This window comes from Euprymna scolopes, chromosome 46 (genome assembly GCF_053919585.1).
Source record: "Euprymna scolopes isolate OS-2025 chromosome 46, ASM5391958v1, whole genome shotgun sequence".
Lineage (NCBI taxonomy): Eukaryota > Metazoa > Mollusca > Cephalopoda > Sepiida > Sepiolidae > Euprymna > Euprymna scolopes.
This window is the reverse complement of record NC_136527.1, coordinates 156,708,545-156,720,982: the sequence shown is the minus strand read 5'-3', so window position 1 is coordinate 156,720,982 and position 12,438 is coordinate 156,708,545. Positions and strand designations below refer to the sequence as shown.

Here is a 12,438-nt window from a genome sequence, read left to right as displayed (position 1 = left end):
TATTCAATATATACATTGGTTTTGGTTTATTTATTTTCAACCTTTGCTTTTATCACAGAAAGATATTCAATATATACTTTGTTTTTTTTTAATTTTATTTTCAACCTTGTTTTAATCACATAAAGATATTCAATATATACTTTTTTAAATGTATTTTCAACCTTTGTTTTTATCACATGAAGATATTCAATATATATTTTGGTTTTATTTATTTTTATTTTCAACCTTTGTTTTTATCACATAAAGATGTTCAATATATACTTTGTTTTTTGTTAGTTTATTTTCAACCTTGTTTTAATCACATAAAGATATTCAATATATACTTTGTTTTTATTTATTAGTTTTCAACCTTTGTTTTTATCCCATAAAGATATTCAATATATACTTTGTTTTTATTTATTTTTATTTTCAACCTTGTTTTCACTACATAAAGATATTCAATATATACTTTGGTTTTGGTTTATTTATTTCAACTTTGTTTTCCTCACATAAAGATTTTCAATATATACTTTGTGTTTTGGTTTATTTATTTTCAACCTTTGTTTTTATCACATAAAGATATTCAATATATTCTTTGTTTGTATTTATTTTTATTTTCAAACTTTGTTTTTATCACATAAAGATATTCAATATATACTTTGTTTTTGGTTTATTTATTTTCAACCTTGTTTTTATGACATAAAGATATTCAATATATACTTAGTTTTTATTAATTTTTATTTTCAACCTTTGTTTTCACTACATAAAGATATTCAATATATACTTTGGTTTTGGTTTATTTAATTTCAACCTTTGTTATCACTACATAAAGATATTCAATATGTACTTAGTTTTTTGTTTATTTATTTTCAACCTTCACACATATATAATATATATATATATATATTATATATATATATATATATATATATATATATATATATATATGTGTGTGTGTGTGTGTGTGTGTGTGTGTAAAATGCGTGGGGTAAAAACATCACCAATCTACATATGCCCACGAAAAACACAAATAATTACATGAAAAATACATATATTTTTCATTCTTTTTATTTTTCACTTTTGCTTTTTTCTTTGTGAACATTTGTCTACACTTATCCATTTTTTTTTTTGGGGGGGAAGTTTCGCTTCAAATATTTATTATAGTCTGGCAACCCAATTAGGGTCAGCTATTTGACACATTTACCCTTTTTTATATTTTTACCTTGTGCTGGACAAGTTGAGTGTTAAAAATTATTCATCATATTGGCAAGTAAGCTGTCCGACATCTTTTTTGTCTACCGCGTGTGCGGGTATTTGAGGGTTCATGGCAGCTATTTTGCTGTCGACATCTACAGCAGTTTTCTTTACCACAGCTATTAATATTTTTATGGTATTTTTGGGTGTGCGGCGGTTGTCATCGCTACTGTAGGTGTGTCAGAAACCGACATTAAAAATGCGTGCAAAAATTGAATAATTCGACCTCATATCTTTCAAAGCTTATAACTACTTGAAAAATGTAATTCAAACCCGTGTTTTTCAATTAAAGGGGCAAAGACCAAATTTTAAAAAAAATAACAGACTTAATAGCCAAATTATGCAATATTTGTGTTTTTAAATCGGTTTTCTTTAAAAAAGATTTTAAGAAAATCAACGTATTTTTACTTGCTCTGATGAATATATGCATATATAAATTCCAAAAAAAAATCACTTACCTATAAAAATACTATTAAATGGATACTTCCATTCTTCATTGTTAAGAATTTATCCATGTTTATATTTTAAATTCCATGTATTTTTAAATAAAATTTTTAAAACAACTATTTGATAACCCCACTATTACCTAACCATTGTTACGTTGTAAGCGAAACGCCGGAAGTGATGTTTGTTCTTGTTTGGAAATTGTGGAAATTATCTTCCTCCATCTTTCTTTCCTTCTTTCTCCTGTCTCGGTTCTTCCTTCCTTTCTTATTAACCCCTTTCATACCCCCTTCCCTAGCTTCCCCCTTTTTTATGTCACCTGACTCCCTTATGCCCGTTGATTGGATGAGACGTTTTCGTGCTAAATTGAAGCACGTGTGTGATATTTTTGAGTTAAGTCGACAATTGTGGACAAAGCGTCGTCGAGACAACAAGTGTCGAAAGTATTCCCTGACGGTCTCGGATAAAAGGGGACGCCTAGAAATTTACTAAGGCGTTGTACAACTCTGTCTTGACGAGACATTAAAATCGTTGAAAAAAAGAACAAAGTTTTCTAAGACACTTGAAAACTAAAAATAATTATCGAGATAAAGATAATTGAAGTTTTGAACAGAAAATTCGCCGCTGCAAGTTTTCGAAGATACTTGAAAACTCAAGAATATTCTGCCTCAAGAAATTTCCAGGAAAGGGACTGACAAAAAGAACTTTTTAACAACACAAACTCAGAAAGTAAAAGCCCCAACAAACGAACTTTCTAAATGTTCCATTCGAGAAAGGGCGCCCAGAAGCTTCTAGTAAGTGCTCCCCCCTTTTTTCTTTCTCTCTTCCTCCTTCTCTCTATCTCTCCTTCCTTCTATTTCCCTTCACTCTCTCCCCTTTTTGGTTACTACTACAAGAACACTTGTAAGCCAGATGGACATTTTTGGCAGCCCATAGAGGTCACGAACTTTTCCTTTAGATATCTTATTTAATAAATTCTATTTCTCCTAGTTTTCTCTTTTTGTTTGTTTTCTTCCTTCAGTTTCAGAGTTAGTAGTAACGACTAATTGATTAAGAAGAATTAACTTCCACGGGAAGAAGTGGATAATAAAATTTCTTCACTCTGCCAAAAATTGGTACTCATAGAGTTAATAACTCTGCCAGTTTAGTAAGCGACTATCTGCTAAACTGGTCTGGGCTTTATTTGGTGTCCGCTGCTGCCGTCCATTGCGTAGATAGTACCCCCCTCCCTCCTTCCTTCTTCTTTGTTTCTGCGTCGGCCATCTTGGCTTCTTGTTCCTTTATTTTACAGGCATTTTTGGCGCCAAGAGGGGTTGTTGGTAACTAGCGCGCCAAGAGGGGAGTGGTTTAGCATTTAGCCGTTGATAGATTAGAAGGGGCGGGGTTTAGTATTCTAAAATGACTACCTCTCCCACTACCTCAATGTTACTTGAAAAAAGAAAGATTAGAGACCATATATAAACTGTGTTTAGACGAAATAAACGAAGCAGGTTATACATTGTATAAAAAGCAGATAGATGATTACACTGCTTCGGGGGATTTGTTAGAAGAGCAAATTATTAATGCTTATTTAATTGAGGGAACAGAAGATAAGGAGATAAGGTCATTTAGTAAAGATTGCGCTCTTCATCGAGTGAAGGTTTTAGAAAAATTGTCAAGACTCAAGCCTTCGGTAGAAATAAAGGATAGTGCAAATCTCAAAGTCTCTCTTATTAAGGAAAAACGTCTGGGGATAACGCCCAAAATTGAATGTCCCAAGTTTAGTAAAAATAAGGAAACATATCCTCGGAAGGTGGCTAGTATACCTAAGAAAACATTTTCCCCTAGGTCCATGGGTTCGTCAGATGCTAAAAAACCTTCCAAGCTGGAAAACTTTCATATCCAGTCCACTAAGATTGGATTTAAGTGTAATTTTTGTAGAACCAACAACCATAACGGTTATTCCTGCAAGGTTTTTCCTTCTCATGCTGATCGGTTGAGGAGGTGTAAGGAGATTGGCTTATGTAGCATGTGCTCGAGTCCTTCTCATGCAGAAGAGTCATGTATTTGCAAGGGTGAGGAGTATGCCATGTGCTGGTTATGTAATAAGAAGGGCCACTGTAGAGTGTTGTGTCCTTCTGTTGGGGGTGAATCTACTGCTTCTAATGCTTGTTGGCACTTGAATGGCTCTTCGTTGCTGCCTGTTGTTGAGCAGTCTACTGTTGAGAGAACTGTGGAAAAATGCTTAGTTTGGAAACCATAGGTATTGAGGAGGAATTCTATGATTTCGATAAGAATATGATTGAGTCCTTCGCTCCATAGATAACTGTTACTATGTCAGTTTGCCTTGGAATGAAGAAAAATTAAAGTCGGTGCCTGCTAATCATCAGGTGTCTTTGTCAGTTCTGAATCGCGTATCGAAGAAGCTGACGGAACAAGGGTTGTACGAAGATTACTGTCAGGTCTTCTTAGACCAAGAAAAGGAAGGAATAATTGAAAGGATTGTGGTTGCTCCTTCCGATTTTAACAAATATGTATGGATTCCTCATCGACCGGTGATAAAATAGGATTTACAGTGCACCACGAAGATTAGACCGGTTTTCAATTGTTCTTTGAGAACAGGTGGGAAACCTTCTTTAAATGGCTGCGCTTATTCTGGTGTCAATATGTACACTGACATGCTGGATTTGCTCTTGCGGTTTCGGATTGACCAGTATGTTCTACTGGCCGATATTCGGAAGGCCTTTTAAATGATTCGTTTGAATGACGAACGTGACAAAAATAGATTCTACTTCTTTTTAAGATTGGGTGATGAGTTGATCTGCTTTAGATACAACACTCTTATATTTGACTTTGTATCCAGTCCTTTCATACTGAGCTATATGGTTCGATATCATGTGGAGAAATACCCTCCTGGTCCTTGCAGGGAGATGCTTTTGGGCCACTTCTATGTGGACAACTTGGTGAAAACTCATAATTCTGCTGAAGTTTTGATGCAGCTGTATTTGGAGGCTGTTTCTGTCATGGGGGAAGGTGGATTTTCCTTGAGGAATTGCTGTAGCAACAACGAAGTGCTTGCTAAGCGAATGTTGCAGGATAACAGTCTCTCCTCCCATGGTTCTGACACTGGGAAGGTATTGGGTTATTTGTATAACCCCTCCTCTGACAAAATGCGAGCAAGTTCTTGCATTGAAGGAAGATCAGTATCCTCTAAGAGGGATATTTTGTCTGTAAATTCCTCTGTATTTGACCCCCTTGGCTTAATGATCCCTGTTACTATTAAAGGTAAGATCCTTCTTAGTAAATTGTGGAAGTTGAAAGTATCCGGGGAGCTTGAATTCGACCGTTACTCCGTGGCTTCCGATTCTTCAGCCACGTTGATAGTGTTTTGTGATGCCTCGAACCTAGCCTATGGAATCGCGGTATATTTACATCAGCATGGTGAAGCCAGACTGATATTCGCTAAAGCCAGGGTTGTTCCCTCTGTTAAGAGAACCTTACCCACCTTGGAGCTGTTAGCGGTATATTTACGCATGAAGCACATTTCTGTTCTGGTGAAAATACTCCCTTTGGAAGTGCTCAGTTCTGTGATTATCGCTGTAGATGCACAGGTAGTACTATCCTGGGTTTTATCTGACAATGTCAATACGAAATGTCAATTCACTCGTAACCGGTTAAAGGATGTAAAAGCGATGGTAAAAAATCTTAGTGATAAAGGTTTGACAGTGAAGTTTAAGTATGTGAAGACTGATGACAATCCTGCTGACTTTGTCACGAGGGGTGTGTCCCTGAACACATTTAAAATGGTTTTTACTCGTTGGTTATTCGGGCCTGAATGGTTGAGAGGAGATAACTTGATCTGGCCTTGTTATGACCTGAATTGTCTTAATCCAGCTAGCCAGATGTTGATCAGTACAGTTACTGGTAGTGCACCTGTCGTTCAGGGCAGTTATATAATTGAAGTAGAGAAATTCTCTTCGTTGAAGAAGCTCATTGGAGTTTTGACTGCAGTTTTCCGATTTATATAAAAATGAGAGGTATTGTTATCGACTCTAGTATTAAAGCGAGATTGTACTTGCTCAGAATGACACAAGGACTGTTCCTTTCTAAGGAAAATGATTATTTGTCTAAGCCTGATGGCGGTGAAGCCCCCCCCCTTTGGTTTCTAAATTCAATTTATTTTTGGACGATGAAGGATTGATTCGCTCACGAGGTAGAATTGGTAAATCTACTTATTTTTCTGATGCAGTCTTTCATCCTATTCTGCTTCCCAAGTCTTGTCATGTTACAAGTTTAATAATCATGGATTGTCATTTAAAGTGTAAGCATATGGGAATTGCTGCTACGCTTAGCAAATTCAGAATGTTGGGATTTTGGATACCCAAAGCTAGACAAGCTATTAAAACGGTGATATCTTGTTGTGTCGTTTGCAAAAAATATAACACTCTTTCCTTTAGATATCCCAAGGTTACAAATTTGCCTAAGCATCGGGTTAATTTAGTTAAGCCGTTCTTACACACCGGGATCGATTTTACTGGCCATTTGTGGGTGCATGAAGGTGATGAAACTAAAAAGATGTATATTTTAATCTTCACCTGCTTTAGTGTGTGAGCTATACACTTGGAACTGTTGCCTGATATGACCACTCAGTCTGTGGTTTTGCCATTTGTGAGATGTTTCAATTTTTATGGAGTCCCTTCTCACATTTATTCGGATAATGCAAAGTCCTTTGTGGCGGGTTGTGACCTTGTTAAACAGGTTTATTTGTCTGACGAATTTAGAGGGACAGTTGATGCCCATCTTATCAAACACTAAACGATACCTTTATATTCTGCTTGGTACGGTGCTGTGTGGGAAAGATTAATTCGAGTTGTAAAAAGTTGTCTTTTCAAGGTTATAAGACGTAGCAAGTTAAGTTATTTTCAACTTTTGACGGTTCTATCAGATGTGCAGGGATCTGTTAACGATCGGCCCTTGACCTATCGTTGCTCTGATGATTCTGGCTTGGAGGTGATTACTCCTAATGCCTTTGTGCATCCCTTCAATAAAAACTCTGTGTTCTTGTCCTTAGGTGAAGATTGTTTCCAGGATAACCCCCTAGTAAAGAAGATCTTATTGAGAGTCTGGGATATAGAGATGAATTCTTGAATCGTTTTAAAAGGCTATGGTATGAACAATATCTCTTGGGTCTGAGAGAGTTGTCGCAAGATCTTTACCAATCTGATTTTGAAAATATGATTACGCTGGGTGATGTCGTTTTGATAAAAAAAAACCCTATGAAGCCTCGTCCTGATTGGTCCTTGGGAAGGGTGGTTAATCTAACTTCAGGATCGGATAGCTTAGTTCGGTCAGCTTTAATCAGAAGGAGTGATGGCAGCACTCAGGAACATTCCTTAAAGAACTTGTGTCCTTAAGAACTTTCCATAACCCACTCTCACCAAGCTTCTAACGATGGAGAGGGCAATTCTCTGAGCTCTGGGACTAGTTGGGACAGGGAAAACTTTCGGTCTAGGTCTGTAAGGTCTGTTAAATCTTTAAATGAAAGAAATACAGAATACGTTTGGTATTAGATTGTTGTTTGAGGATTTTTTCTTTTTGTCTTTTTAGGGAGAGTGTGGAAATTATCTTCCACCATCTTTCTTTCTCCTGTCTCGGTTCTTCCTCCCTTTCTTCTTAACCTCTTTCCTACCCCCTTCCCTAGCTTCCCCTTTTTTATGTCACCTGACTCCCTTATGCCCGTTGATTGGATGAGACGTTTTCGTGCTAAATTGGAGCACGTGTGTGATATTTTTGAGTCAAGTCGACAGTTGTGAACAAGGTGTCGTCGAGACCAGAAGTGTCGAAAGTATTCCCTGACGGTCTCGGATAAAAGGGGACGCCTGGAAATTTACTAAGGCGTTGAACAACTCTGTCTTGACGAGACATTAAAGTCGTTGAAAAAAAGAACAAAGTTTTCTAAAACACTTGAAAACTAAAATAATTATCGAGATAAAGATAATTGAAGTTTTGAACAGAAAATTCGCCGCTGCAAGTTTTCGAAGATACTTGAAAACTCAAAAATATTCTGCCTCAAGAAATTTCTACCTTGCTAAAAGGACTACGAAAACGAATTTCCAGGAAGGGACTGAAAAAAAAAGGAACTTTTTAAACAACACAAACTCAGAAAATAAAACCCCCAAAAAACGAACTTTCTAAATGTTCCATTCGAGAAAGGGCGCCCAGAAGCTTCCAGTAGGTGCTCCCCTCCTTTTTTCTTTCTTTCTTCCTCCTTCTCTATCTCTCTTTCCTTCTATTTCCCTTCACTCTCTCCCCTTTTTGGTTACTACTACAAGAACACTTGTAAGCCAGATGGACATTTTTGGCAGCCCATAGAGGTCACGAACTTTTTCTTTAGATATCTTATTTAATAAATTCTATTTCTCCTAGTTTTCTCTTTTTGTTTGTTTTCTTCATTAAGTTTCAGAGTTAGTAGTAACAATTAATTGTTTAAGAAGAATTAACTTCCACGGGAAGAAGTAGATTATAAATTTTCTTCATAATGTTTCTTCCGTTCGAAAAACAAGTAATGTTGAACGCTGTTGGAGAACAAGAAAAGCTTACCGCAATGTCTTTGAAGACCCGATAATCGCTTCAAAATAACAAATAAAACGAAATGTTGGTAGAAAACCACTCAATAAATGTTATTGTGACATTTGTCAGGCGGGTCATCTTAAGTTTAACCGAATCAGTTTCAAGTTTCATAATGTAAAGATTATAGTTTACTTTCTTGGTCCAAATCTATTTTTGTAATTTAACTAACTTCACGTTTTTTTTTTTTTGTTTTTTTTTTGTCCCATATAAGGACGGTTTGACTTATTCAATTATTCACACTCCTATTTTCATTTGGGATGCTAACAATAGTTTGACTATTTCGAATATAATGAAATGTTCATTTTTTTTTTTTTTAATAAATGTGATTTTTATGTTTTAATTTTTAAGGAATTAATTTAATAGTTTTTTTTAAATAAATATGATTTTAATTTTTATGTTTTCATATATTTTAATTTTTATGTTTTCATATATTTTAATTTTTAATGAATTAGACATACAAAATAGAAATTTACAAAAGATATCGAAAACAAGCTTTAAACATTTACAAATATAATCCGAACTTGATAGGAAAACAATTCGATACGTTTTAATAATAAACAGACGTTTTTACACGAGGAACGAAATAATGATTTCACCGTCTTATTACGATTTCATTGTTCTTTAGCAGTGGATTTTCTATTTAAATAATTTCACGTTTAAATCGTGTTTTTCATGTTTTAATTTTATTCTTTTATATTTTCATATATTTCATTTCTTAATGAATTGAACACACAAAACAAAAGTTGTATCAATTTACTAAAGAAATCTTTAAAAAAAAAACAACATTTTTTGTGTTTTGAACACAAAAGTACAAAGACCTGAACCCGATTTTTTTTTCGTATTGGAACTGAAATGAAAGGTAAGTTTTTAAATGTTTTTGGACATAAAAAAAATGAAAATATCGAAAAAGTTTAATTGTACGTATCTGTTATGGAATGAAGTTCTCCGGAAAAAAAATTCACTTAATTTCATCAAGTATTTTTTGCTTTACAGCGAAAAAAAAAAAAATGCTATGATACCGAACAAAAAGGTTCGAATTTTAGGAAGAAAGGCTAGTATTAAAGATGGGGACGGAGTGTCGGCGCTTTCTTTGCTTTACATGGAGTTATCTCCCCGTGGCGTTTATAAACTCGAACAAAATTAAAAAAAAAACAAGATGGCTGCCTTCAACAACGCGCTCTCATAAAAACGTGTTTTTCCGCTGTAAAAAAAATAACCCCTAAAATTAAGTGATTTTTTTTTCGAATATCGTACAATATAACCTTTTTTTTTTCGATATTTTCATTTTTTAATGTCTTGATTAAACTGTACAAGTACCGTTTTTTTTTTACACTTTTAATCCGATTTTTTTAATAACCTTAAATATTAAATTATGCTTATTCATTTCATTTTTTTTTTCAATAAAAATATTTTAATCCGAATTTTTTTAATTTTCGATATCTTTCTTAAATTATGCTTATCATTTCATTTTTTTTTGCAATAAAAATATTTTAATCCGAATTTTTTTAATAACCTTAAATATTAAATTATGCTTATTCATTTCATTTTTTTTTGCAATAAAAATATTTAAAAAACAAAAAAAAATTTTGCAATAAATATATTGATTCTATATAATTTATAACAAACGTGATTATAAAATGTGAATTTCCAATTTATTTGGTTTATTTTTAATTCATGGGATAAAAGATAAGTTTTTGTTTTCTTTTTTTTACACAAACAATTTATTCTTAAAAAGAAAACACTTGTGTGATTTCTGAGAACCGTAAACACAATAATTCAATTCGAAGAAAACTGATCACAAAAAACTAATTTTCCAGAATTTAATTGGCAGTCCCTAATGATTATCAACTTATGATCACACACACACAAAAAAAAAAAAAAATTAAAAAACAAAAAAAAATAATTTCCAGTCTTTAATTGTTAAATGATTATCCACTTATGTTTCTATTTTTTAAAATCTGATTTTTAAGTTAAATTCGAATTTTACGAGATCATATTTTATTAAATTATTAGGTGGAAGTACAGAATAGTTACAAAACATTCTCCTCTCTCCATGTTAAGAATGGTTTTCTGAATAATAAGGTTATTTCAGCAGGGTAACATAAGTGCACAATTACCTAATTGTTTTAACATAAAAACATTTTTTTCTGTCTACACTTACCTATTATGTCGCTAGAGAATTTCGTTTGGTTTTGTATGTTTCATCCCATATTTAAGATTTATAAATGGGGATCACTTTCTTTTATCACGTTTACATAAAATGATCAAATATTTATTGACCATCATTAATTATCAGTAACTTTATGTAGAAAAATATATTTGTAAATCTTTTACAATGTAACCCAGCGTTGTTTACTCTCTGATAAATAAATAAAATAAAATAAATGAAATAAAAATTAAGTATTTTTGCTATTACGTTTCAACAATTAAAAAATATCGTTCAAAGACACGACAAATAATAATAAATATTTAAGATTTTATGACGTAGAATCACTTTTCTATATAAATTTAACATAAAATAAGCACCGAGTTAATGACCAGTTAGCAGGCAATAATACTCTGTTCCGTCTGCCTTCTTCCCACCTGACTACAATTTGGATGTCTTCAAGTCCAACCAAATTCCTAAACACTTCATTAAATCTCCACACACACACGTACTGTACTTGCAATGAATCTTATCCCTGAGTGGCTTCCGGGACTTAATAAGTGGTGACCACCGTGTAAAAAAAAAAATCCTGTAATCATTTGCAGTTTTCAATTTTTGGTTGAATGAGGAAAAGATGGGTGGCTCATATCATTTTTTTGCTTTCTTACGTTTTTTTTGTGTTGTAATTTTTTTCAAATAGTTTTTGTTTTTATTTTTTTTCAAATAGTTATTTGGAATTTCACTTAAATTATTTAACTAAAGATACGTAAAAAATCGTTGGGCATAACAAAACTTTTCAAAAATGTTAATTTTGTCGTTTTCTACCAGTACTTTATTTAAGTATCGATTTAAGTATCGATTAGATGACTTTTTTTTTTTTTACACAGTGATCACCACTTATCAAGGCCCGGAAGCCACTCAGGGATAAGGGTTATTGCAAGTACATTAAGTTAGTGAGGAGATTTGCTGAAGTGTTTACTTAAGGGGGCGGTTCATTAGGAATTTGTTAACATTGGACTTGAAGACATCCAAGTTGTAGTCCGGAGGGAAGCAGGCAGACAGAACAGAGTTCCACAGGCGTGCAGTTCTAAGAAAGAAGCTTTGTTCATGGAATCCGCGTTTTGATTTAGGCACTGATATAGAATGGGGGAAATTTTTCACAGTGGATTCAGCTAGACGGGTGTTTTTTGTGAAAGATTGGCGAGGGGGGACCAGAGATTGGAGTTCAGACGAGCATCTGCCATGGAAATAACGATAAAACAAGGACAGGCTCGCAACGTCTCTTCTGTGGGAGAGAGGTTGCAGGGTAGAGATAAGCGCATCCCCCACTAAGCCACGAAGTCTATTTTGTACTCTGTCAAGGCAGGATAGGCAGTTTTTAGCAGCTCCTGCCCAGATATGGCAACAGTATTCCATCCTTGGACGTACTTGGCTTTTATATAGATAGAGAATTGCATCAGTAGTGAGATATCTTCTCGAGCGGTAGAAGGATCCCACCATCTTTCCAGCGACCTTGCCAACAGACTTGATGTACGTGTTCCATTTCAGATCAGGAGTAAAAGTCAAACCCAGAAGCTTGTCAAAACACGGGGCCTCACCCAGACGAGAGCCATCCATCACAATTGATGCCAGCCGGGGATCAGAGCGTTGATGATGTAAGGATAGGAGTTTGGTTTTGGATGCATTAAAGGTAACCATCCACATCTTCTCCCACTGAACCACGTGCTCGAGATCAGAGGAGAGAGAATCAGAGAGAACTTTGTCAGTTACAGCCTTTGATGTGTTGCCGTAGATGGTTGTGTCATCAGCATAGATGTCAACGAATGATTTAAGCATGTGTTTAGGGAGCTCATTGATGTAGATCAGGAAGAGAGTTGGGCCCAGGATTGACCCCTGGGGGACTCCAGCATTTATATTGCAGGCCTCCGATCTTTGTCCATCGACCACTACTCTTATGAGCCTATCGAAGAGAAATGATTTAATGATTGAGAAAACATTTCCCGTTA

General features: G+C 34.4%; 1 protein-coding gene across 1 annotated transcript; it reads left to right on the top strand.

Moving 5' to 3' along the window:
- The first annotated feature begins 4,538 nt into the window (after positions 1-4,538).
- LOC145270246 (uncharacterized) lies at positions 4,539-5,684 on the top strand. Its single transcript, XM_080125883.1, has one exon. The coding sequence runs from the start codon at positions 4,539-4,541 to the stop codon at positions 5,682-5,684; it is 1,146 nt and encodes a 381-aa protein (XP_079982009.1).
- Positions 5,685-12,438: the final 6,754 nt, after the last annotated feature.

Coding starts and splice junctions, on each gene's coding strand:
- LOC145270246 (XM_080125883.1), top strand. CDS start 4,539: ATGGTTCGATATCATGTGGAGAAATACCCTCCTGGTCCTTGCAGGGAG.